This window comes from Carya illinoinensis, chromosome 15 (assembly GCF_018687715.1).
Source record: "Carya illinoinensis cultivar Pawnee chromosome 15, C.illinoinensisPawnee_v1, whole genome shotgun sequence".
Taxonomy (NCBI): Eukaryota; Viridiplantae; Streptophyta; class Magnoliopsida; order Fagales; family Juglandaceae; genus Carya; species Carya illinoinensis.
The window spans coordinates 42,844,753-42,871,931 of record NC_056766.1 but is presented as its reverse complement, the minus strand read 5'-3'; the positions used below and the strand labels follow the sequence as shown (position 1 = coordinate 42,871,931).

The following is a 27,179-nucleotide window of genomic DNA, read 5'->3' as shown; positions in this document are numbered from 1 at the left end:
GGTGGCTCTCTCCAGCTACAATAACACCGGAAGACTTGAACCCGTGCAGGAATGGAAGCTAGAGACGCCGTACGGAAATGGACAGAGTAGAGATGATCTTTTTCTTACATGGTGCCGAAATCATGACCCACGTTGCCGGCGTCTTCGAGCTACTTGGTTCCGGAGTGAAGGAGCCGCACGGGTCGGCCAGAGGGTGACGCCGGCGAAAGAACAACAACAGGGCGAGTTTGGAGAGAACGTCGGGGAAGCTTTCTGAAGAAGCAACTGAAGAAGAACGCGCGGGGAGGATGTTGGCGGGGAGGAAATTGAATCATAACCCATGACCAAAACGCTGCCGTTTTGAATTAAAAAAAAAAAAGAAAAAAAAGAAAAAGCCACTTAGGCTGGAGTGGGGGGTTGCGTGAACTGGGGGGTTGTGTAGATGAACTCAATTCAATAACAATACTACGAGAAAAAGCAAGACTCGTAGTGTTCGGCAACTGGCGGGGGCACTGTGGCAGCAGGTGCTTCGATTCTCTACCCCGTTGGTGATGTCAATCTACCGCACGGCCCCATCATCTTCTTCGGCCCCTCGAGAGTCAACAGTACTCTATTGCTTCGGGGGTGTCACTATAAATAGATAGGGGCCCGAAAATGGCTACCATCGATGTGTCTTCGGCTACCACTCTTACTGCTGCTTCGTCTTCTCGTTCTTTTTCGTCGTCCTTGCTTGTCACCACGCTACGGTCTTCGACTGCACTTCGGGTTTCTTTTGCCCTCTCCCCCTTTTGCTCTAGCAGAGATCGGTTCATGGCTCGCATGCTCGCCCCGGACACTCTCGGGCTCACTTTGCCTGCCAATCGAAGCCCCAAAGGTCTCTCTCTCTCTGAAACCCAGTTTGTTTTTTATTTTCATCTTGATCGTTTTTGGCTAATTTGTTTGTGGATAATTGGGTTAATAGTGGTGGGTTTCTGACTCTGAACTCGGTGGAATTTTCACTGTTTTTGCTTCATTGGTTAAACTATTTTGATGGATTATACGGGCTAACTTTCTAAAAGTTTGATCTTTGTTTGCGGGGTTATATCCTTCTAATTGAACCCACGTGTTGTTGGTTCAATGCGTGTGATAAAATTACATGTTTCAATTTATCTGTTTATATGTGACTCGTTATATTATATACTAGATAGATTCGTTCTCAACACATCATTGGTTCAGTTATTAGCGACGCAATTCCGTGAATAAGAGGCTTTGGTTGTTTAGGTTCGTATTGGTGAATGCTAAAATTTCTTTTATATGTCTGTGAAAATTGCTAACAGATCTCGTTTGCTGCGAAAGATATTGATGTGACGGAATGGAAAGGAGACATGCTTGCAGTGGGCGTAACAGAGAAAGACATGTCGAAGGATGATAACTCAAAGTTTGAGAATTCACTTTTGAGGAAGCTAGATTCTCAGTTGGGTGGTTTGTTGGCTGAAGTCTCTTCTGAGGAGGATTTTACAGGAAAGACTGGCCAGTCGACGGTTCTTAGGCTTCCGGGTCTTGGCTCGAAGAGGGTGGGTTTGATTGGTCTTGGACAGTCTGCATCAACTACGGCTGCTTTTCGGGGTCTTGGTGAGGCTGTTGCAGCAGCAGCCAAGGCTGCTCAAGCAAGTGATGTTGCTGTCGCTCTGGCCTCTTTTGAGGGGCTCTCTGCTGAATCAAAACTTAATACGGCTACAGCAATAGCATCTGGTTCTAAATTTATGATTCATTGAATTATACTTCATAATTGTCTAGGGAGCATATTTGTGCTAAAACTTTGCTTAACTTGGTGTATTGGTTGAATTGTCGTAGGAACTGTGCTCGGGTTATATGAAGATAATAGGTACAGATCAGAGTCCAAGAAACCAGCTCTTAAGTCTGTGGACATTCTTGGTCTTGGAGCTGGACCTGATCTGGCCAAGAAGCTCAAGCAAGCGGAAGATGTTTCTTCTGCAGTGATTTTTGGGCGAGAGCTTGTGAATTCACCTGCTAATGTCCTCACCCCTGGTTCGTATGACTTACACTTATGAATGATACCTCATTCTGACATCCTGCAGTTATTTCTTAGGAAGTTCTAGATTATCTTGCATTAAAGAGTATTCAAGTAGAAAACTTCTACTCTGTCAGCTATCAGTTTGTTTGATCTGTTTTTGTTTATTACAAAATGATTTAATAATTGGTACTAATTGTATGCTATGACTTTTATACTTCAGCGGTGCTGGCAGAAGAGGCTTCAAAGATTGCTTCCTTGTACGGTGATGTTTTTTCTGCTACAATTTTAAATGCTGAGCAATGCAAAGAATTGAAGATGGGGTCGTATCTGGGTGTAGCTGCAGCCTCTGCAAATCCCCCTCACTTCATACATTTGCGTTACACACCTCCAAGTGGACCTGCCAAAGTCAAGCTGGCCTTAGTTGGAAAAGGGTTGACCTTTGACAGGTGAATATATGAATTAAACATCAAGGTGCATCTTACCAGTTCATTCATCACTTGGACAAAGAGTTAAAGAAAGAATATTCATTGCGTATAATTCTTTGGATGTCCAAAGTATGATGCCCACACTGAAATTGAAAGTTGTGATTTGTGATTTATGTAGTAGTGGATATGTCTGGAGCATGACCACCCAACTGGCGAGTGACTCCTTTGTTTCTCACCAGTGCAGGACATTGCACTGCATAATTTTTATTTTTTTCTTCTATTTGCAATTCCTTTCCTTGCCTGTTCTGATGGTGATGGACATGCGATTTTCTATGAAGAAGTTGGACTATTTCTAATGTGTTATTGTTTTGCTGTTGCTGGCTTTTAGTTTATATCAGCTGTTGAGTTTTAATCCATTTATGATATTAGTGGTGGCTACAACATCAAAACTGGACCTATCTGTTCCATTGAGCTCATGAAATTTGATATGGCGGGTTCAGCAGCAGTTCTAGGGGCAGCAAAAGCTATTGGTTTAATTAAACCACCTGGAGTAGAGGTCAGAAATTTGATGTCTTTTTCCATATGTTGGTGCAATGAACATTATACAAATTGATGAATTTTTCGTGCTCTTAATTTTTTTTCTCTTAATTTATATTTTTTTTAGTACTTTAAGCAGTGGAATCTAAGCCTTATCTTAACTTTCTTGTCTATGTAGGTTCATTTCATTGTGGCAGCTTGTGAGAACATGATAAGTGGAACAGGCATGAGGCCTGGAGACATTGTTACAGCCTCAGATGGAAAGACCATTGAGGAATGGATTCTTTGGTTTGTGAAGAGATAATGAGATAATAAACTTTTGAGAGGTCTTTTTGACTCATTGGATTGTGTCAGCTTTAAAATATGTTTTAATGTATATCAGGGAGTCTATAGGCATTTCACATAATTTTTTTCTATTTCTTTTCCCCAAAGCCAAACTTCATCTTCAAGTCCATCCATTCTTCTACCAGGCCCTATTGGGTATTGAATGCAGTAATTGAACTGGGTCAAGCTTAATTGGGTCCCTAATTGCAGTATCTAGAACTCATCAAAATGATGAAAACTTATGCAGGGGCCTTTCTTTTATGAATAAAACTTATGCAGGGGCATGTTTGGATATTCCACATTTGTTAACCAGTAAAAAATGCAAGTTCAGGTAATGAAATGATTGCTTGATGGACTGGCAGGACAATTTTCCAGTCATATTCAGATGATCCTCTACAAACAGATAATTTTTAGTTGCCTTCAATCTCTAATGCAGGTTAATAACACTGATGCTGAGGGCAGGCTTACACTGGCAGATGCTTTGGTATATGCTTGTAACCAAGATGTTGAGAAGGTAATACTTATATGTATTAGCTAAATACCATATTGTTGTTGTTGTTTGAAAGGATGTAAGAATTTTTGTTTGTTTGATGTTTGATCACTGATGCTCTCATCCTGTTTCAAAGGGAAAATAATAGTGGTTCGCTGCCCTCTAGTTTTTGTTGCAGAAAACAAAGTTGAGTGTCAAATTTGGGTTTCTAAAAAATAGTGTGAAATTTCTGCCTTGTATCAACCATAGAAGCCGTGCTTCATAAAATGTTCCTGTCTTTTTTTTTTTTTTTTTGGAAACTAGAGAGCAGTTGTACTCTGTAGATCGATAACTTGTTTGAATCTAATTGACGTATACATTTCATTGTGGAACCTTGTTCTTTTTTCTCACTTTTAAGGAGTTCTAACCTTGTTAAGATGTTTGTTTTGTGTTTGGTGCTCACACTACCATTAAATTGTTCTACAGATAGTTGACCTGGCAACTTTAACAGGGGCTTGCAGAGTGGCTCTTGGCCTGTCAATTGCAGGTATCTACATATTATTATAATCATGATGATGAACTATGTATTTGAGGTTTGTACTCCTGCTGGGATTAGAGTTCTGAGAATCACTCTATTTTTTTTCTTTTTTTAAAAAAGGCAATAGAAAGATGAATTTGATGCATGTGGTGTAAAAGAAGAAAATGAGGGGAAGAATATCACACTGATTTTTGAAAATTTACTCAACTCCACTTATAATAATTATAAAAAAAAACCTTAGCTGCAGTGTATCAGAAATGATTATACGTTGGTGATTCTGAATTTTGTCAAAACATTTAGGGTATGTCTGCAATTTGCCTAGAGCTATTAATACGAGTGCTTTTACTAGCTACATTTACTTCCTGAAATACTTGACTACTTGAGTCCTTTTAATACCAGTTGCTTTTTCTTTTTTTTTTTGTGTGGGATAGGTAATCAGAATACCAGTTACTAATTGATGACAAACATTTTCTTTTTATAGGTGTCTTTACGCCCAGCGATGACTTGGCCAAGGAGGTATTGGCAACTTCAGAAGTCAGTGGGGAGAAACTTTGGAGAATGCCTTTGGAGGAAGGTTATTGGGAGTCAATGAAATCGGGAGTAGCTGATATGGTCAACACTGGTGATCGTCCAGGTGGTGCTATCACTGCTGCTCTCTTCTTGAAGCAGGTATATGATTGCATGATTTTTCATGGTGAATTATTAAATGTTCTCTACTTAATATGTGTTGCTCAGAGACTCATTATGATAGTAACACAATGTGTGGGCTCTCTTTCGTCTCTCTCTCTCTCTCTCTCACAGAGTAATGTGGTGCTTTCCTCCTTTTCTTTTTATTCCTTCCCTTAAAGGAAAGGAGAGAAAAACCTGGGTTGTTGTTTAGGTGGAAGATTATGGTGTCCCCATGCAATTAGGTTCCTTTATTTTGTCGAAAGTTCTCTCTTCAACATCAGCAGTTGTTAGAAAGCACAGCGAAAAGTACCTCAGGCTCAGCTTAAAGAAATGCTCCACAAGTTTCTCCAGCGCGACAAAGATCAAGCGTTTTCTCTTAGTGGTAAAGTGTGCTAATATCGAAGAATCTTCCCTTTGCACTCATATCATTCAATTTTGGTCAAACTGCTTTCCCAGCAATGCCTCTTTAGACCGTATTAATTATGGCCATAGACAACATGCCAAAGTAACAGACATTATAACCTCCATCTTGTGACATAGTCAAACTATAATGCTACATACTGGTAGCGACTAAGGTTGTGAACATATTGAAATGATTTAGAGATAGTCAAGCATTGTTCTGAGTTTTTCTGAAACTCAAGAGGGTTTCGAAAATTCTTGAACTGATGCGATCGAATGAGTCTAGGACATAACCAAACACTTTAGGGATGTTACTATGCTAGTCTTCTCTGGGAGAGATTTAGTGTATGTACTCCCACCTTTCTATAGATATGCTTGGTGGTCGCACGGCCTATTTACTTGTATGAATAAGATTGAGAACATTAGAGAGATGCTGATCTGGGATCATGCCCACTGTGTGCGAGTGGGAGATGTTAATTGGATGGCCGCCCACGTGGGGTAGACCCCTCCTTTACTCTAGCTAACGCATGGCTTAAAGCCATGCGTTATTTGCATGTAACACAAGTCTTAAAGCCATGCGTTTCTACCAAATAAATGGCAGATTAAGGCTGGCCTTTAAGGCCAGCCGTGTAGGGGCTATATATAGCTCCCCTTTTTTGGTTCTTGGAAATCATCAGAAAAAGCAAAAAAAAAGCTCTCTTTTATTCTCTCTTAATATAGTATTTAGTCTGTAGATTTGTTAAGTGTTACTCTAGTTTTATAATTACGTAATACACTTCACCACTAAGAGAAAACGCTTGATCTTTGTCGCGCTGGAGAAACTTGTGGAGCATTTCTTTAAGCTGAGCCTGAGGTACTTTCCGCTGTGCTTTCTAACATTGGTATCATGAGTGAGCCGATCTAAGCCTTGAGAAGCGAGTAGAGATGAGACATTGTGTTCTAAGATACTTGTCCAAATGGAAAAGTTAGTTGACACAAAGATATGTCGGTTTTAGTGGGAGCTTGAAGAATTTCTTCCTCATTCTCAACTAAATTCCTTGGAGCACTTTCCTCTTGTTCCACAATCTCATGAAGTTCTAAACTCCTATCAACCTCACCTGTACTTGGAAATTCATTTTCAATGAAGTCCACATCTCGTGATTCAATCTCAGTTACACTTCCATCAGTTTGTTCACCTATTAACACATACCCTTTAGAGTATTCTGAGTACTTACTACCTTATAAAGATACACTTCTTCCCTCTAGGGCCTAATTTCCCATACTTATGAAAAAGATCATGATCAAAACCTGTTGAACCCCATGACTGCAAGTTACTCAAATTGGGTTTCTTGCCGGTCCATAGTTCATATGGTGTGGAAGTTACTGATTTGGAGGGCACTTGGTTAAGAATGTAGGCAGCAGTCAAAAGTGCATCCCCCCAAAAAGAAATTGGTAGGTTTGTTTACGCCATCATTGACCTAACCATCTCAAGCAGTGTTCGATTTCTCCTTTCCGCCACGCCATTTTGCTGTGGCGGACTCGGCATCGTTAACTGTCTTATGATTATTTTATCATCTATGAATGTTAGACTTGAATGTTTAGACATTAGTCTTTATTTCTTTTAGTGATAAAATAGAAAAATCTCACTAAGTAGTCTTAGTTAGAATTGTCAGTGTGAATGATAGGCTGAAAAAATTACAATGACCCCAGTAAGAACTGTAAATGCACTGTATAGCCAAAAAGACTACAGTGGCCCCAGTAAGAACTGTAAATGCACTGATGGAACAAGAAAAATGGACTGTAATGGTCGCATATGAACCATCTTTGTAGACTGGCCCAACAGGTTGCTGTAGTCTGGCTGTCTTTGTAGACTGGCCCAACAGGTTGCCATGGTCTGGGTAGCTGTCCTTGTAGACTGGCCCAAAAGGTTACTGCGGTTTTAGTAGGTTATGTCTTTACATGTGACTAGGCCTAGATGACTACTTAAGATAGTGGGAGTATGGTTGAGATTTATGATGATAAATTCTCCCATATTTGTTTTTTTTTTTTTTTAATTTGCACGGGAATTGAACTAGAAATCTAATAATTGGATATTGTGGCGCAATAGATGATTCTGAAGCCTAGCAATTTTTCGATCTTGCGACATGTCTAAATTATTCTTTTTCTAATTTGAAAGGACGCGGCAGATTTCTTAGGTGTGTGTGCAATATCCTTTCTGTGCGTATTGTAGTGAAATGGCATCCAAGAATATTGTTGCCGACTTAAATAAAAGGGAGAAATTAGATAGGAAAAACTATGACATATGGCATCGCAAGATCCAATATGTCTTAGATGAGCAAGAGGTCTTGGAGGCCTTATCTCACACCCTTACTATGCCCGGGGAAGGGAACTCGGAACAATACAAGATAGATCAACAAGCCTATACCAAATGGGATAAGAAAAATCGGTGCGCACGCATAATTATGTTAAGCAGCATGCATAATGATCTAATGTGTGAGTTCGAGGTCTATGACATTGCCCAAAGCATGTGGGAGGCTTTGAAGTTGAAGTTTGGTGGAACTTCAGCCATTAGGTTGCGTGGATTAATCATGAGGTTCGACTCCTATAAGATGCGCTCTGACCACACGATGAAGCAGCATCTTAGGGCTATGTCAATTATGATCCGCGAACTTAGGTCGGCAGGAAACAACCTGACAGATGAACAGCAAGTACAGGCAGTGATAAGATCACTACCGAATTCTTGGGAGAATATGAGCCAGAACCTTACGCATAACGAGAATATCAAAGACTTTGATGATGTCTCGCGTCACTTGGAATTGGAGGCTGAGCGCCTAGAGGCGGCTTAGCCCAATCATACGGCCTATGTGGCTAACGCTGGTCCGCGCAAGGCATCAAGGCCTAAGCGCAAGAAGTCCAAGAATGGAGTAGCTGCTGGACATATTAAAAAAGTGTCAGGAACTTCTCAGAGCACCAAGAGGGGCAAGCGCGGGAAAAACAAGTCAAAATTAGAGTGCTTCAACTGCGGAAAGATTGGCCACTTCGCTCGTGACTGCACTGAGCCGAAGAAGGTACACTGACTTTTCTTGCATTGTTTTTGTAACTAGCCATTTGATGGTTGCTGACTCCTATCCTTTGTGGATTGTTGATTCAGGAGCGATCGAGCACATAGCGCAAGATAGAGTCGGATTTGTGGAGTATCGCCGGATTCCAACTGGCTGCAAGTCCAGCTTGTAGGTACCAAGTCTCAGTACCTCCACGCTAGCTCCATTCCCTACCTTGATATCACGGCTCCCAGTTGGAATCCGGCGATACTCCACAAATCCGACTCTATCTTGCGCTATGTGCTCGGTCGCTCCTGAATCAACAGTCCACAAAGGATAGGAGTCAGCAACCATCACATGGCTTGTTATAAAAACAATGCGAGAAAAGTCAGTGTACCTTCTTCGGCTCAGTGCAGTCACGAGCGAAGTGGCCAATCTTTCCGCAGTTGAAGCACTCTAATTTTGACTTGTTTTTCCCGCGCTTGCCCCTCTTGGTGCGTTGAGAAGTTCCTGACACTTTTTTAATATGTCCAGCAGCTACTCCATTCTTGGACTTCTTGCGCTTAGGCCTTGATGCCTTGCGCGGACCAGCATTAGCCACATAGGCTGTATGATTGGGCTAAGCAGCCTCTAGGCGCTCAGCCTCCCATTCTAAGTGATGCGAGACATCATCAAAGTCTTTGATATTCTCGTTATGCGTAAGGTTCTGGCTCATATTCTCTCAAGAATTCGGTAGTGATCTTATCACTGCCTGTACTTGCTGTTCATCTGTCAGGTTGTTTCCTGCCGACCTAAGTTCGCGGATCATAGTTGACATAGCCCTAAGATGCTGCTTCATCGTGTGGTCAGAGCGCATCTTATAGGAGTCGAACCTCATGATTAATCCACGCAACCTAATGGCTGAAGTTCCACCAAACTTCAACTTCAAAGCCTCCCACATGCTTTGGGCAGTGTCATAGACCTCGAACTCACACATTAGATCATTGTGCATGCTGCTTAACATAATTATGCGCGCGCACCGATTTTTCTTATCCCATTTGGTATAGGCTTGTTGATCTATCTTGTATTGTTCCGAGTTCCCTTCTCCGGGCATAGTAAGGGTGTGAGATAAGGCCTCCAAGACCTCTTACTCATCTAAGACATATTGGATCTTGCGATGCCATATGTCATAGTTTTTCCTATCTAATTTCTCCCCTTTATTTAAGTCGGCAACAAAATTCTTGGATGCCATTTCACTACAATACGCAAAGAAAGGATATTGCACACACACCTAAGAAATCTGCCGCGTCCTTTCAAATTAGAAAAAGAATAATTTAGACATGTCGCAAGATCGAAAAATCGCTAGGCTTCAGAATCATCTATTGCGCCACAATATCCAATTATTAGATTTCTAGCTCAATTCCCGTGCAAATTTAAAAAAAAAAAACAAATACGGGAGAATTTGTAATCATAAATCTCAACCATACTCCCACTATCTTAAGTAGTCATCTAGGCCTAGTCACATGTAAAGACATAACCTACTAAAACCGCAGTAACCTTTTAGGCCAGTCTGCAAGGACAGCTACCCAGACCATGGCAACCTGTTGGGCCAGTCTACAAAGACAGCCAGACTACAGCAACCTGTTGGGCCAGTCTACAAATATGGTTCATATGCGACCATTACAGTCCATTTTTCTTGTTCCATCAGTGCATTTACAGTTCTTACTGGGGTCACTGTAATTTTTTCAGCCTATCATTCACACTGACAATTCTAACTAAGACTACTTAGTGGGATTTTTCTATTTTATCACTAAAAGAAATAAAGATTAATGTCTAAACATTCAAGTCTAACATTCATCGATGATAAAATAATCATATTTCCATATGTTCAATACACACATAGATGTTATCACATTTAATCTAAAAATTAAATAAAAGATCACATATAATATAACATTATGGAAAAAAAATAGCATGAAAATAAACAAATATTCACATGTTATCACATTTAATCTATAACATTAAATAAAACATCACATGTAATATAACAATATATCTAAACATATATTAAATCATGCCACAAAATTTTTTTTTATTCTTAATTTTTTTTGCTTAAACCCAAAACAAAGTGGGCCGAAGGGGCCAAGCCCAAGCCGGCCCATCAGAGGATAGATGACTCAAGTCATCTTCTTCCTCCCGCAAGTTACTATTCATGTGAACAGTAACTCGGGAAAAAAAATTTCAATTGCCGTTTATGGACGTCATCGGCGCCGCCGATCGCCGGAAACTGCTTCCAGAGGAAGCTGGGTGCTGCCACTGCACCAAGGTGGTGCTGGCAACATCCCTCTGGTGCGCGCAGCACCGCACGGTGTGCGCAGTACCGAGCCGGCGCTGCTCTGGTGCGCATAGTACCGAGGTGGTATTGCAGGTGCCTCCACGGTGCATGGAGCACCGTGGGCACCTGCTGGTTCGCGCAATACCGTGGTGCGCGCAGCACCCTCCGGTGCACGCTGCACCTCCCACGCACAGGTGGTGCACGTTGCACCACCGAGAGCAGAGGTGGTGCTCACTGCACCACCATGTGTGGGTGGTGAGCGCAGCACCGCTGCACAGTGGTTCAGCCAAATTTTTTTTTTTTTTTTTAAGAAAACACTGCAGCACCACATGTGCGCAAATAAAAAAAACACAGTTTACAGTTTACATGCATATGCCAAAAAGAAATTGAAAGCAATTATAAATGCTCTGATACCAATGTTAGAAAGTACAGCGAAAACTACCTCAGGCTCAGCTTAAAGAAATGCTCCACAAGTTTCTCCAGCGCAACAAAGATCAAGCGTTTTCTCTTAGTGGTAAAGTGTACTACGTAGTTATAAAACTAGAGTAACACTTAACAAATCTACAGACTAAATACTATATTAAGAGAGAATAAAAGAGAGCTTTTTTTTTGCTTTTTCTGATGATTTCCAAGAACCAAAAGAGGGGGGCTATATATAGCCCCCTACACGGCTGGCCTTAAAGGCCAGCCTTAATCTGCCATTTATTTGGCAGAAACGCATGGCTTTAAGTCATGCGTTACATGCAACTAACGCATGGCTTAAAGCCATGCGTTAGGTAGAGTAAAGGAGGGGTCTGACCCACGTGGGCGGCCCTCCAATTAACATCTCTCACTCGCACACAGTGGGCATGATCTCAGGTTAGCATCTCTCTAATGTTCTCAATCTTATTCATACAAGTAAATAGGAAGTGACCCCAGTAAGAACTGTAAATACACTGTATAGCCAAAACATCATGGTGACCCCAGTAAGAACTGTAAATGCATTGTATAGCCAAAAAGACTACAGTGGCCCCAGTAAGAACTGTAAATGCACTGATGGAACAAGAAATATGGACTGTAATGGTCTCATATGAACCATCTTTGTAGACTGGCCCAACAGGTTGCTGTAGTCTGGCTGTCTTTGTAGACTGGCCCAACAGGTTGCCATGGTCTGGGTAGCTGTCCTTGTAGACTGGCCCAAAAGGTTACTGCGGTTTTAGTAGGTTATGTCTTTACATGTGACTAGGCCTAGATGACTACTTAAGATAGTGGGAGTATGGTTGAGATTTATGATTACAAATTCTCCCGTATTTGTTTTTTTTTTTTAAATTTGCATGGGAATTGAGTTAGAAATCTAATAATTGGATATTGTGGTGCAATAGATGATGCTGAAGCCTAGCGATTTTTCGATCTTGCGACATGTCTAAATTATTCTTTTTCTAATTTGAAAGGATGCGGCAGATTTCTTAGGTGTGTGTGTAATATCCCTTCTTTGCGTATTGTAGTGAAATGACATCCAAGAATATTGTTGCCGACTTAAATAAAAGGGAGAAATTAGATAGGGAAAACTATGACATATGGCATCGCAAGATCCAATATGTATTAGATGAGTAAGAGGTCTTGGAGGCCTTATCTCACACCCTTACTATGCCCGGGGAATGGAACTCGGAACAACACAAGATAGATTAACAAGGCTATACCCAATGGGCTAAGAAAAATCGGTGCGCGCACATAATTATGTTAAGCAGTATGCACAATGATCTAATGTGTGAGTTCGAGGTCTATGACACTGCCCAAAGTATGTGGGAGGCTTTGAAGTTGAAGTTTGGTGGAACTTCAGCCATTAGGTTGCGTGGATTAACCATGAGGTTCGACTCCTATAAGATGCGCTCTGACCACACGATGAAGCAGCATCTTAGGGCTATGTGAACTATGATCCGCGAACTTAGGTCGGCAGGAAACAACCTGACAGATGAACAGCAAGTACAGGCAGTGATAAGATCACTACCGAATTCTTGGGAGAATATGAGCCAGAACCTTACGCATAACGAGAATATCAAAGACTTTGATGATGTCTCGCGTCACTTGGAATTGGAGGCTGAGCGCCTAGAGGCTGCTAAGCCCAATCATACAGCCTATGTGGCTAATACTGGTTCGCGCAAGGCATCAAGGCCTAAGCGCAAGAAGTCCAAGAATGGAGTAGCTGCTGGACATATTAAAAAAGTGTCAGGAACTTCTCAGCGCACCAAGAGGGGCAAGCACGGGAAAAACAAATCAAAATTAGAGTGCTTCAACTGCGGAAAGATTGGCCAATTCGCTCGTGACTGCACTGAGCCGAAGAAGGTACACTCTGACTTTTCTCGCATTGTTTTTGTAACTAGCCATGTGATGGTTGCTTACTCCTATCCTTTGTGGACTGTTGATTCAGGAGCGACCGAGCACATAGCGCGAGATAGAGTCAGATTTGTGGAGTATCGTCGGATTCCAACTGGGAGCCGTGATATCAAGTTGGGGAATGGAGCTAGCGTGGAGGTACTAGGACTTGGTACCTACAAGCTGGACTTGCGGGGTGGCCGCACTCTTTTCCTTCACAATGTGCTATACGCTCCCGAGATCCGACGAAACTTACTTTCAGTTGTTACTCTATTAAAATGTTTTTTAAAACAATTATGTTTCCTTTCATTTGGGCCATTTGTTTTATGACAATGCTTTTCTTCAAGACGGTTTTATGATATTGGATTTGGTTTATTCTAATATAAATGAATCTATTGCTTTTCTTTCATCTATTGATAATTTGGATTCATACACATGGCATGCTAGGTTTGGCCATATAGGGCAAGATAGAATGACTCGGTTCGCTAGAGAAGGCCTAATAGGCAATCTCGCTAAGGTCATCTTGTTCACGTGATGTTAGAAAGCATAGCGGAAAGTATCTCAGGCTCAGCTTAAAGAAATGTTCCACAAGTTTCTCCAGTGCGACAAAGATCAAGCGTTTTCTCTTAGCGGTAAAGTGTACTATGTAGTTATAAAACTAGAGTAACACTTAACAAATCCACAAACTAAATACTATATTAAGAGAGAATAAAAGAGAGCTTTTTTTTTACTTTTTCTGATGATTTCCAAGAACCAAAAGAGGGGGGCTATATATAGCCCCCTACACGGCTGGCCCAAAAGGCCAGCCTTAATCTGTCATTTATTTGGCAGAAGCGTATGGCTTTAAGTCATGCGTTACATGCAAATAACGCATGGCTTAAAGCCATGCATTAGGTAGAGTAAAGGAGGGGTCTGCCCCACGTGGGCGGCCCTCCAATTAACATCTCCCACTCGGACACAGTGGGCATGATCCCAGGTCAGCATCTCTCTAATGTTCTCAATCTTATTCATACAAGTAAATAGGTCGTGCGACCACCAAGCATATCTATAGAAAAGTGGGAGTACATACACTAAATCTCTCCCAGAGAAGACTAGCATAGTAACATCCCTAAAGTTTGGTTATGCCGTAGACTCATTCGATCGCATCAGTTCAAGCATTTTCAAAACCCTCTTGAGTTTCAGAAAAACTTAGAACAATGCTTGACTATCTCTAAATCATTTCAATATGTTCACAACCTTAGTCGCTACCAGTATGTAGCGTCATAGTTTGACGTCAGCAAACACTATCGAAGATGCGATATCGAATAATTTTCCCTTTGCACTCATATCATTCAATTTTGGTCAAACTGCTTTCCTAGCAATGCCTCTCTAGACCGTATTAATCATGGCCATAGACAACATGCCAAAGTAGCAGACATTATAACCTCCATCTTGTGACATAGTCAAAAGTAAAGGACACTTAAAAAATGAGACTCACACAGTGAGAAATAGGGGAATAATTTACTCACTTACTCATTTGGTCGAATAAGCACATGTAGTATGAAACACATGCTACGGTGAATTTCTTTTTCTCAAAGAGCAAGATGACCTTAGCGAGATTGCCTATTTGGCCTTCTCTAACTAATCGAGTCATTCTATCTTGTCCTATATGGCCAAGCCTAGCATACCATGCGTATGAATCCAAATTATCAATAAATGAAGAAAAAAAGTAATAGATTCATTTATATTAGAATAAACCAAATCCAATATCATAAAACCGTTTTGAAGAAAAGCATTGCCGTAAAACACATGACCCAAATGAAAGGATACATAATTGTTTTCAAAAACAATCCGAAAACCAAGTTTTAATAGAGTAACAACTGAAAGTAAGTTTCGTCGGATCTCGGGAGCATATAGTACATTGTGGTGGAAAAGAGTGCGGCCACCCCATAAGTCCAACTTGTAGGTACCAAGTCCCAGTACCTCCACGCTAGCTCCATTCCCCACCTTGATATCACGGCTCCCAGTTGGAATCTGGCGATACTCCACAAATCCGACTCTATTTCGTGCTACGTGCTCGGTCGCTCCTGAATCAACAGTCCACAAAGGATAGGAGTCAACAACCATCACATGGCTAGTTACAAAAACAATGCGAGAAAAGTCAGTGTACCTTCTTCGGCTCAGTGCAGTCACGAGCGAAGTGGTCAATCTTTCCGCAGTTGAAGCACTCTAATTTTGACTTGTTTTTCCTGCGCTTGCCCCTCTTCTTGCGCTGAGAAGTTCCTTACACTTTTTTAATATGTCCAGCAGCTACTCCATTCTTGAACTTCTTGCGCTTATGCCTTGATGCCTTGCGCAGACCAGCATTAGCCACATAGGCCGTATGATTGGGCTAAGCCGCCTCTAGGCGCTCAGCCTCCAATTCCAAGTGACGCGAGACATCATCAAAGTCTTTGATATTCTCGTTATGCGTCAGGTTCTGGCTCATATTCTCCCAAGAATTCGGTAGTGATCTTATCATTGCCTGTACTTGCTGCTCATCTGTCAGGTTGTTTCCTGCCAACCTAAGTTCGCGGATCATAGTTGACATAGCCCTAAGATGCTGCTTCATCGTGTGGTTAGAGCGCATCTTATAGGAGTCGAACCTCATGATTAATCCACGCAACCTAATGGCTGAAGTTCCACCAAACTTCAACTTCAAAGCCTCCCACCTGCTTTGGGCAGTGTCATAGACCTCGAACTCACACATTAGATCATTGTGCATGCTGCTTAACATAATTATGCGCGCGCACCGATTTTTCTTATCCCATTTGGTATAGGCTTGTTGATCTATCTTGTATTGTTCCGAGTTCCCTTCTCCGGGCATAGTAAGGGTGTGAGATAAGGCCTCCAAGACCTCTTGCTCATCTAAGACATATTGGATCTTGCGATGCCATATGTCATAGTTTTTCCTATCTAATTTCTCCCCTTTATTTAAGTCGGCAACAATATTCTTGGATGCCATTTCACTACAATACGCAAAGAAAGGATATTGCACACACACCTAAGAAATCTGCCGCGTCCTTTCAAATTAGAAAAAGAATAATTTAGACATGTCGCAAGATCGAAAAATCGCTAGGTTTCAGAATCATCTATTGCGCCACAATATCCAATTATTAGATTTCTAGCTCAATTCCCGTGCAAATTTAAAAAAAAAAAAAAAAAAACAAATATGGGAGAATTTATCATCATAAATCTCAACCATACTCCCACTATCTTAAGTAGTCATCTAGGCCTAGTCACATGTAAAGACATAACCTACTAAAACCGCAGTAACCTTTTGGGCCAGTCTACAAGGACAGCTACCCAGACCATGGCAATCTGTTGGGCCAGTCTACAAAGACAGCCAGACTACAGCAACCTGTTGGGCCAGTCTACATAGGGGTGTAACCGGTCCGGTTTGGTCCGGTTTTGGACAAAATCTAGGACCGAACCGGTACTGGTTTTGTATTTTTCAAAACCGATTACGCACCTATTTTTTTTATAAACCGGTATTCTGGTTTTACCGGTTTTCGGTCCGGTTTGGTCCGATTTTCCGGTTTTAATAAAGTTCTGTGAAGCTTTATAAAGTTCTACTGAAAGTGATCTGCAAACAAGTAGAATTTTGAAACTAAAGATTTCAAGCTGCTTGCATTGATTTAATTTAACTTTATTTGAATACTGCCAAGTACTTTGCAGATCCATCACAACATTCCAGTTTCATTAGATATTGTTTCGCGCATTATTACATCATAACCATGCTGAATGTGTTTGGAGCAAAAACCTCACATGGGCATTCTTTGCGTCTATACGTCTATACGTCAACTGTTATCTTTGCGTCTAGATGTGAACCATTTTATACAAACACAATCACAAAAATCCTAAATTTTGGATTCAACAATCCTAATAACACAAATCCTAAATTTCGGATTCAACAGACAACAACCCTAATAACACAAAAATCCTAAATTTCAGATTCATAGTACTAGCAAGTCTCATTGTTTCAAAATAATTTTAAATAACTTAGATAAGTGAAATGAAAGAGAAACATCCTAAAAATTACCATGGGTCCGTGAGAGGGGCTGCGTGAGGGGAGGTTCATGGCGTTGACGAGGGCTGTGCATGGAAGACCCACCGAGATGCATCAGGGCAGTGAGGCACGACAGTGACTGTGAGGAAGAAACCGAAGTCTGAAGAGTGAAGATTCAAGAAGAAGAATGGAAGAAGAAGAAGAAGAGACTAGAGAGAGGAGATTGGGAGTCGGCGCAGGGCAGCAGGTATGAGGGAAGGGAGAGGCACGGGACTGAATGAGGAGAGAAGGAAAAAAAAATGTTCTGTAAACCTAATTTTCACAAAACGCACCGTATAGTTAAGTGGAGTTCTCGGGCTGGGCTATAGTGGCAGTGAATGGGCTAGGCCCAAAATAGAGAAAAAACACACTTAAATGGCCAAAATAAGCCCAGTAAAAAAATAGAGGGTCCAATAAAATAAAAATGGTACAATAAAATAAATACAAGATAATTAAAAAGACTATAACAATTATATTATTAAATATAAAACAATAACTAAGACTATTATAGTATTAGTGTTACTACTACATATAAGTCTATATATAGACTATATAGTTATACATTAAAGAATATAATTATTAATGACTATTAGTATTAGTATATATATATATGTATAATAAACTATTAGTATTAATATTGAATTATTAATGACTATTAGTATTAGTATATATATATATGTATAATAAACTATTAGTATTAATATTTAATACTATAAGTCTATATTAGACTATTAGTATTAGTATATATATTACTATATTAGTATTAGTTATAGTTATATAATATATTAGACAATATAATAGTATTAATGGTAAACTATTAGTATAGCTATATATTAGTATTAGTTATGGACCTTATGGTGAATTGGTGATTTAGTATAACTATATCAGTATGAGTATAACTTAGTCTATATTAGACTATTAGTATCATTATAAATATTAGTATTCATTATAGTGATTATAACTACCATATAATGATATTAATATTTGTTAATTGTTATAGTGAGTTTGTTTTATTATAACTATATTACTGATAGACTATATTGATAATATTAGTATATTAATTTAGTATTAGTGTTATTATATCATTATTTTATCTATGATTATAAAATTATACATAGACTTAAAGTATAATACTAATAGTAATATAGTTTTAGATTATTAGTATTTAGTATTAGGTCATACAATTTAAATTGTATTAATATAATAGACTATATATATATATAATAGACTACATGGTTATACATAATAAATTAAAGAATATAACAATGCAATATAGTATTAATACTATAAGTCTATAAGTCTATATTAGACTATTAGTATGATTATAAATATTAGTGATTATTATAACTATATTATTAATAGACTATAGTGATTATTTTATATGTGATTATTTAGTGTAGTGATTTAGTTACTAAAATTAGTATAGTAGTTTAAACTTTAGTATTAGTTTATTATAGTTTATACATAGACTGAAAGTATAATATTAATAGTAAATTAGTAATATAATATTAGACTATTAGTATTTAGTATTAAGTCATAATATTTGACTATTTAGTATTAGTGATTATTTCAAAATTTAGTAATAATATTTGACTATTTGAGTAATTTTTTTTTTCTTAGTTCTTACTTCTTATAATAAAATGTTATTAATAATATATATTTATAATATTATATATTAAAAGCATATGATGAATTAAATTTTTATGTTCAAGATTAAACATTTATTTTATAAATTATAAGTCCATTATCTTATATATAATTATAATTTATATTATTTTATATAAAAAGTCTATATAATATAAAACATATTATATATAATATTAATATATATATATAAACAGTACCGAGCCGGTCCGGTCCAGGCCGGCCCACTATTAAGTAGAACCGGACCGGAACCGGCCGGTTTCCTAGTTATAAAAACCGGTTCCGGACCGGACCGGTCCAAAACCGGCACAACCGGTCCGGTCCGGCTTGGTCCGGTCCGGTTTTTCAGTTTTCCGGATTTTTGTTACACCCCTAAGTCTACAAAGATGGTTCATATGAGACCATTACAGTCCATTTTTCTTGTTCTATCAGTGCATTTATAGTTCTTACTGGGGCCATTGTAGTCTTTTTAGCTATACAGTGCATTTACAGTTTTTACTGGGGTCACTGTAATTTTTTCAGCCTATCATTCACACTAACAATTCTAACTAAGACTACTTAGTGGGATTTTTCTATTTTATCACTGAAAGAAATAAAGACTAATGTCTAAACATTCAAGTCTAACATTCATAGATGATAAAATAATCATATTTCCATATGTTCAATACACACATACATGTTATCACATTTAATCTAAAAATTAAATAAAAGATCACATGTAATATAACATTATGGAAAAAAATAGCATGAAAATAAACAAATATTCACATGTTTTTTTTTTTATAAATAACAAATATTCACATGTTATCACATTTAATCTATAACATTAAATAAAAGATCACATGTAATATAACAATATATCTAAACATATATTAAATCATGGCACAAAATTTTTTTTATTTTTTTATTATTAATTTTTTTTGCTTAAACCCAAAACAAAGTGGGCCGAAGGGCCCAAGCCCAACCCGGCCCATTAGAGGGTAGATGACTCAAGTCATCTTCTTCCTCCCGCAAGTACTGTTCACGTGAACAGTAACTCGGAAAAAAAAAAATTCAATTGCCGTTTATAGACGTCATTGGCGCCGCCGATCGCCGAAAACTGCTTCCAGAGGAAGCTGGGTGCTGCCGCTGCACCAAGGTGGTGCTGGCAGCATCCCTCTGGTGCGCATAGCACCGAGGTGGTATTGCAGGTGCCTCCACGGTGCATGGAGCACCGTGGGCACCTGCTGGTTCGCGCAGTACCGTGGTGCGCGCAGCACCCTCCGGTGCGTGCTGCACCTCCCACGCACAGGTGGTGCACGCTGCACCACCGAGAGCAGAGGTGGTGCTCGCTGTACCACCATGTGTGGGTGGTGAGCACAGCACCGCTGCACAGTGGTTCAGCCAAATTTTTTTTTTTATTAAGAAAACACTGCAGCACCACATGTGCGCAAATAAAAAAAACACAGTTTACAGTTTACATGCATATGCCAAAAAGAAATTGAAAGCAATTATAAATGCTCTGATACCAATGTTAGAAAGTACAGCGAAAACTACCTCAGGCTCAGCTTAAAGAAATGCTCCACACAAGTTTCTCCAGCGCGACAAAGATCAAGCGTTTTCTCTTAGTGGTAAAGTGTACTACGTAGTTATAAAAGTAGAGTAATACTTAACAAATCTACAGACTAAATACTATATTAAGAGAGAATAAAAGAGAGCTTTTTTTTTGCTTTTTCTGATGATTACCAAGAACCAAAATAGGGGGGCTATATATAGCCCCTACACGGTTGGCCTTAAAGGCCAGCCTTAATCTGCCATTTATTTGGCAGAAACGCATGGCTTTAAGTCATGCGTTACATGCAAATAACGCATGGCTTAGGTAGAGTTAGGGGTGTAAATTTTAACCGGTAAACCGGAAAACCGGACCAGACCGGTTGTGCCGGTTTTGAACCGGTCCGGTCCGGAACCGGTTTCATAAAATGAAAAACCGGCCGGAACCGGTCCGGTTTAGGTTCCGGCCATTTTTAGACCGGACCGGTACTATTTAATATGTGTATATTTTTTTATTTATTTAATGTTATATGTTATATATTTTATATTATATATAATTTTTTATATATAATATATAATAATATAAATTATAATTATATATAAGATAGTGTTATTTTAATTTATAAAATAAAAGTTTAATCTCAAACATGAAAATTTAATTGATCATATGCTTTAAATATATAATATTATAAATATATATTATTTATTAATAACATTTTATCATATATTCATAAGAAATAAGAACCTAAAAAGAAAGAAAATCACTCAAATATTATTACTAAATTTTAATGGCCTAATACACTTAAAACTCTTTATATTTTTTTTGATAAATACATAAGACATTAGTAGATAAATATAAATTATATATATTAGCATATAATTTATATAAAGCCATACCAAAGCTATACTAATAGCATAAATTTTTTACATAACACTTTTTTTTTTGCATAGTCTTTTTATATAGTAGTTTTTTTTTTTAAGTAGAATTTTTTGACATAGCAGTTTTTTTTTTTTTTTTATAAACAGATTTTTTTTATAATAAATATATATTTTATTAAAACCGGACCGAACCGGACCGGAAACCGGTAAAACCGGAATACCGGTTTAGGAGGGTAATCGGTGCGTAATCGGTTTTGAAAAATGTAAAACCGGTGCCTACCGGTTCGGTCCTAGATTTTGTCTAAAACCGGACCGGTTACACCCCTAGGTAGAGTAAAGGAGGGGTCTGACCCACGTGGGCGGCCCTCCAATTAAAATCTCCCACTCGCACACAGTGGGCATGATCTCAGGTTAGCATCTCTCTAATGTTCTCAATCTTATTCATACAAGTAAATAGGCAGTGACCCCAGTAACAAATGTAAATACACTGTATAGCCAAAAGACCATGGTGACCCCAGTAAGAACTGAAAATGCACTGTATAGCCAAAAAGACTACAGTGGCCCTAGTAAGAACTGTAAATGCACTGATGGAACAAGAAAAATGGACTGTAATGGTCTCATATGAACCATCTTTGTAGACTGGCCCAACTGGTTGCTGTAGTCTGGCTGTTTTTGTAAACTGGCCCAACAGGTTGCCATGGTCTGGGTAGCTGTCCTTGTAGACTGGCCCAAAAGGTTACTGCGGTTTTAGTAGGTTATGTCTTTACATGTGACTAGGCCTAGATGACTACTTAAGATAGTGGGAGTATGGTTGAGATTTATGATGATAAATTCTCCCATATTTGTTTTTTTTTTTTTAAATTTGCACGGGAATTGAGCTAGAAATCTAATAATTGGATATTGTGGTGCAATAGATGATTCTGAAGCCTAGCAATTTTTCGATCTTGCGACATGTCTATATTATTCTTTTTCTAATTTGAAAGGACGCGGTAGATTTCTTAGGTGTGTGTGTGTGTAATATCTCTTCTTTGCGTATTGTAGTGAAATGACATCCAAGAATATTGTTGCCGACTTAAACAAAGGGGAGAAATTAGATAGGGGAAACTATGACATATGGCATCGCAAGATCCAATATGTCTTAGATGAGCAAGAAGTCTTGGAGACCTTATCTCACACCCTTACTATGCCCGGGGAAGGGAACTCGAAACAACACAAGATAGATCAACAAGCATATACCCAATGGGCTAAGAAAAATAATTATGTTAAACAGCATGCACAATGATCTAATGTGTGAGTTCGAGGTCTATGACACTGCCAAAAGCATGTGGGAGGCTTTGAAGTTGAAGTTTGGTGGAACTTCAGCCACTAGGTTGCGTGGATTAACCATGAGGTTCGACTCCTATAAGATGCGCTCTGACCACACGATGAAGCAGCATCTTAGGGCTATGTCAACTATGATCCGCGAACTTAGGTCGGCAGGAAACAACCTGACAGATGAATAGCAAGTACAGGCAGTGATAAGATCACTACCGAATTCTTGGGAGAATATGAGCCAGAACCTGACGCATAACGAGAATATCAAAGACTTTGATGATGTCTCGCGTCACTTGGAATTGGAGGCTGAGCGCCTAGAGGCTGCTAAGCCCAATCATACGGCCTATGTGGCTAATGCTGGTCCACGCAAGGCATCAAGGCCTAAGTGCAAGAAGTCCAAGAATGGAATAGCTGCTGGACATATTAAAAAAGTGTCAGAAACTTCTCAGTGCACCAAGAGGGGCAAGCGTGGGAAAAACAAGTCAAAATTAGAGTGCTTCCACTGCGGAAAGATTGGCCACTTCGCTTGTGACTGCACTGAGTCGAAGAAGGTACTCTCTGACTTTTCTCGCATTGTTTTTGTAACTAGCCATGTGATGGTTTCTGACTCCTATCCTTTGTGGATTGTTAATTCAGGAGCGACCGAGCACATAGCGCGAGATAGAGTCGGATTTGTGGAGTATCGCCGGATTCCAACTGGGAGCCGTGATATCAAGGTGGGGAATGGAGTTAGCGTGGAGGTACTGGGACTTGATACCTACAAGCTGGACTTGCAGGGTGGCGGCACTCTTTTCCTCCACAATGTGCTATACGCTCCCGAGATCCGACGAAACTTACTTTCAGTTGTTACTCTATTAAAACTTGGTTTTCAGATTGTTTTTTAAAACAATTATGTTTCCTTTCATTTGGGTCATGTGTTTTATGGCAATGCTTTTCTTCAAGACGGTTTTATGATATTGGATTTGATTTATTCTAATATAAATGAATCTATTGCTTTTCTTTCTTCATCTATTGATAATTTGGATTCATACACATGGCATGCTAGGCTTGGCCATATAGGGCAAGATAGAATGATTCGATTAGCTAGAGAAGGCCTAATAGACAATCTCGCTAAGGTCATCTTGCCCACGTGATGTTAGAAAGCATATCGGAAAGTACCTCAGGCTCAGTTTAAAGAAATGCTCCACAAGTTTGTCCAGCGCGACAAAGATCAAGCGTTTTCTCTTAGTGGTAAAGTGTACTACGTAGTTATAAAACTAGAGTAACACTTAACAAATCCACAGACTAAATACTATATTAAGAGAGAATAAAAGAGAGAGCTTTTTTTTTTTGCTTTTTCTGATGATTTCCAAGAACCAAAAGAGGGGGGCTATATATAGCCTACACGGCTGGCCTTAAAGGCCAGCCTTAATCTGCCATTTATTTGGCAAAAACGCATGGCTTTAAGTCATGCATTACATGCAAATAACGCATGGCTTAAAGCCATGCGTTAGGTAGAGTAAAGGAGGGGTCTGCCCCACATGGCAAAAAGCAAGAACTTATCTAAAGAGTTATGTCCTAAGACTCAAATAGAAAAGGAAATGATGGCACGTGTCCCTTATGCTAATGTTGTGGGTAGTCTGATGTACGCAATGATGTGTACTCGGCCTGACATATGCTATGCAGTTGGCTTAGTGAGTAGATTCCAATCTAACCCCGGACTCGCTCACTGGAAAGCAGTCGAGGATTATGCGATATCTCAAGGGAACTGCAGACTATGTGCTGTGCTATCAAGGTTCAGATTTGCAACTAAAAGGTTACAGCGATGCCGACTGGGGCAGTGACCTAGATGAGCGTAAATCAACCAATATGCCTTTCTGCTCAACAATGGTGCCATTACATGGAGCAGCAAGAAACAACCCTGTATAGCTTTATCCACCATGGAGGCAGAATATATAGCTTGTTCTACAGCGGTTCAAGAAGTTGTTTGGTTACGGAGATTCTTCAAGCATTTAGACATTGGCACGGATTCTTCAAATCTGGTGACAATATTCTACGATAGCACGGCTGCTCTCGCATATGCTAAGGACTCTAAGTACCATGGAAGAACCAAGCACATAGATATCAGATATCACTACATCAGAGACATGGTAGCGCAAAAGGAAGTGGTTCTGAAACACCTCTCTACAAGTCGCATGGTTGCTGATCACTTAACGAAACCCATAGCAAGAGATGTCTTTGAGGCTCATGTTAGGAATCTAAGATTGCGTAGACTGTAAATGTTTTTTGTTTCAAATAACAGCAGTTGCTTTGGGATTTTTGAAACATGTGTTGTGCTTTGCAGTTTGTTGATGAGAAGGTTCAGTGGATGCATATTGACATGGGTGGCCCGGCTTCGAAGAAACGCAGTGCAACAGGCTTCGGCATTTCTACTTTGGTGGAGTGGGTTTTGAAGAACTCTTCATAGACACAGAGGTTGAAGTACATACTGTTGGAATCCCATACACATCTGCCAATTAGCAGGAAGAATGAAGCAGATGCATCTTGAGTTTCCAACGATAAGAGTAGTTGAAATGAATAAATTGTTGGGGGAGTTGAGAAATGATGCGCTGTGGGCACATTGTTGAGAACTTGATGAATAGCAGAGAAAAACTAAAACAGAGGAAGAATATGAGAATTGTGTAATCTAATGTGAATGAAATCGATACTACTTGATGTCAAATACATGAAGGTCTATGTAATATTTATACTACATAGAGAAATAAATGTATAATAGAAATAATTGTATTTTAAATATTCTCCTTCTCTTTTTCTGCTTTTAGCTTTTCTTCTTTAGACTTCAACTCCATGCTGTCAATATGAGAGGCTATACTCCAACACCCCCCCTCAAGATGAGCATGTATATTGATAATGTTCATCTTGCGCAAATTATGATGGAAAGACAGTGATCTGAGAGGTTTGGTAAATATATCTGCTAGTTGTAATCTTGAGGGAATATAGAAAAGCTTTATAACATTCTGCTGCAATTTCTCCCTAACAAGATGGCAATCGATTTGAATATGTTTAGTCCTCTCATGTTGTACTGGATTAGTTGCAATGGACAAAGCTGATTTGCTGTCAGTGTAGAGCATTGTAGGTTGAGAGTGATCAACATTGAGATCTTGAAGGGCATATAATAACCACTGTACCTCACATGTTGTGGCAGCAAGAACCCTATATTCTGCTTCTGCAGATGATCTGCTAACTGTGGCTTGTTTATTTGATTTCCATAATATTAAAGAATCTCCTAGAAAAATTGCATATCCTATAACACTTCTCCTGGTGTCTAAGCAACCTGCCCAATCACTGTCAGAAAAAGCTTTTAATTGAAAATCTGAAGATGAAGAGAAGAACAATCATTGTCCTGGTGTAGCTTTTAAGTATCTAAGCACATGCGTAGCAGCTTGATAATGAGAAACTGCTGGTTTAGCAAGAAACTGGCTAAGGACTTGAACAGAATAGGCCAAGTCAGGCCTTGTAACTGTCAAATATAGTAGCCTGCCAATTAACCTTTTGTAACCCGAGGCATCTTCATAGAGATTAGGATCATCTGCACTAAGTTTAAGAGTAGATTCCATTGGAAATACAGCTGGCTTGGAACCTGTGAGACCTGCATCTTGAAGTATATCCAAAGTATACTTTCTTTGACAAAGAGAGATGCCAGACTTTGATCTGGCTACTTCCAATCCTAGGAAGTACTTCAGCTGCCCCAAGTCCTTGATTGTGAACTTATTATGCAGAAATATCTTGAGTTGCTGAATCTCAATTAGATTATCACTAGCTAGTAGAACATCATCTACATATACTAGTAAGGTAATGAAAGAAGTGGCAGTTTTCTTGATGAAAAGTGAGCAATCAGAATTGTCTTGAGTAAAGCCATATTGAAGAAGAGCTTGAGAGAGTTTGGCAAACCATTGTCGAGATGTCTGCTTCACGCCATAAAGACTCTTTAACAGTTTGCAAACTACATTGGGATGTTTAACATCCAAACCAGGGGGCACTTTCATGTAAACTTCTTCATTTAATTCACCATGTAAAAAAATATTATTTACATCTAATTGGTGAATATACCAACCCTTAATAGCAGCAACAGCTAACAATAACTGAATTGAAGTAAGTTTTGCCACTAGGGAAAAAGTATCAAAGAAGTCTAATCCTTCTTGTTGAGTGTAGCCTTTGGCTACCAGCCTTGCTTTATGTCTTTCTATGGTTCCATCAGCCTTGTATTTCACTTTAAAAACCCATTTACAACCTATGGTCTTTTTATTTTTAGGTAGAGTAACAAGTTCCCAGGTTTTATTTAACTCTAAAGTAGTGAGTTCATTTCTCATCGCAACTTGCCATTCATGAGATTTTGCAGCTTGTTGATATGTTTTGGGTTCTTTGATAATAGAAATTGAAGCTAAGAAAGCTTTGTGTGATGCTGAAAGTCTACTACTGATAGAAATAAAAGAGGATATAGGATAGGGATTACCTGTGTTAGAGGAACAACCAATGAAAGCAGATGAGTTGATTGCATGAGGAAACAATGAGGCAGTACCACAATAATAATCCTGCAAAAATTTTGGTGTTTGTTTAATCCTTGATGATTTTCTAACAGTAGGGATAGGATTTGTTAAGTCAGTTTGATGGTTGCTATCAATATGAGATGAATCTGAACTTTCTAAGTCATTTTGGTGCATGCTGTC

At 39.2% G+C, this 27,179-nt stretch overlaps 1 protein-coding gene and 1 pseudogene across 2 annotated transcripts; both read left to right on the top strand.

The window, feature by feature from the left end:
- The first annotated feature begins 430 nt into the window (after positions 1 to 430).
- Positions 431 to 25,246, top strand: LOC122296269 (annotated as a pseudogene).
- Positions 12,645 to 23,295, top strand: LOC122296274. Of its 2 annotated transcripts, none has more exons than XM_043105840.1 (2): positions 12,645 to 13,010; positions 23,110 to 23,295. In XM_043105840.1, exons 1-2 carry the CDS (start codon positions 12,693 to 12,695, stop codon positions 23,125 to 23,127), a joined length of 336 nt encoding a protein of 111 aa, XP_042961774.1. In that variant the 5' UTR covers positions 12,645 to 12,692; the 3' UTR covers positions 23,128 to 23,295. The 2 variants fall into 2 exon arrangements, with proteins under 2 accessions (XP_042961774.1, XP_042961773.1); XM_043105839.1 differs by lacking the exon at positions 12,645 to 13,010 and adding an exon at positions 21,378 to 23,024.
- Positions 25,247 to 27,179: the final 1,933 nt, after the last annotated feature.

Excerpts from the sequence above, each read along its gene's own strand:
- LOC122296274 (XM_043105840.1), top strand. The coding sequence starts at position 12,693 with ATGAGCCAGAACCTTACGCATAACGAGAATATCAAAGACTTTGATGAT.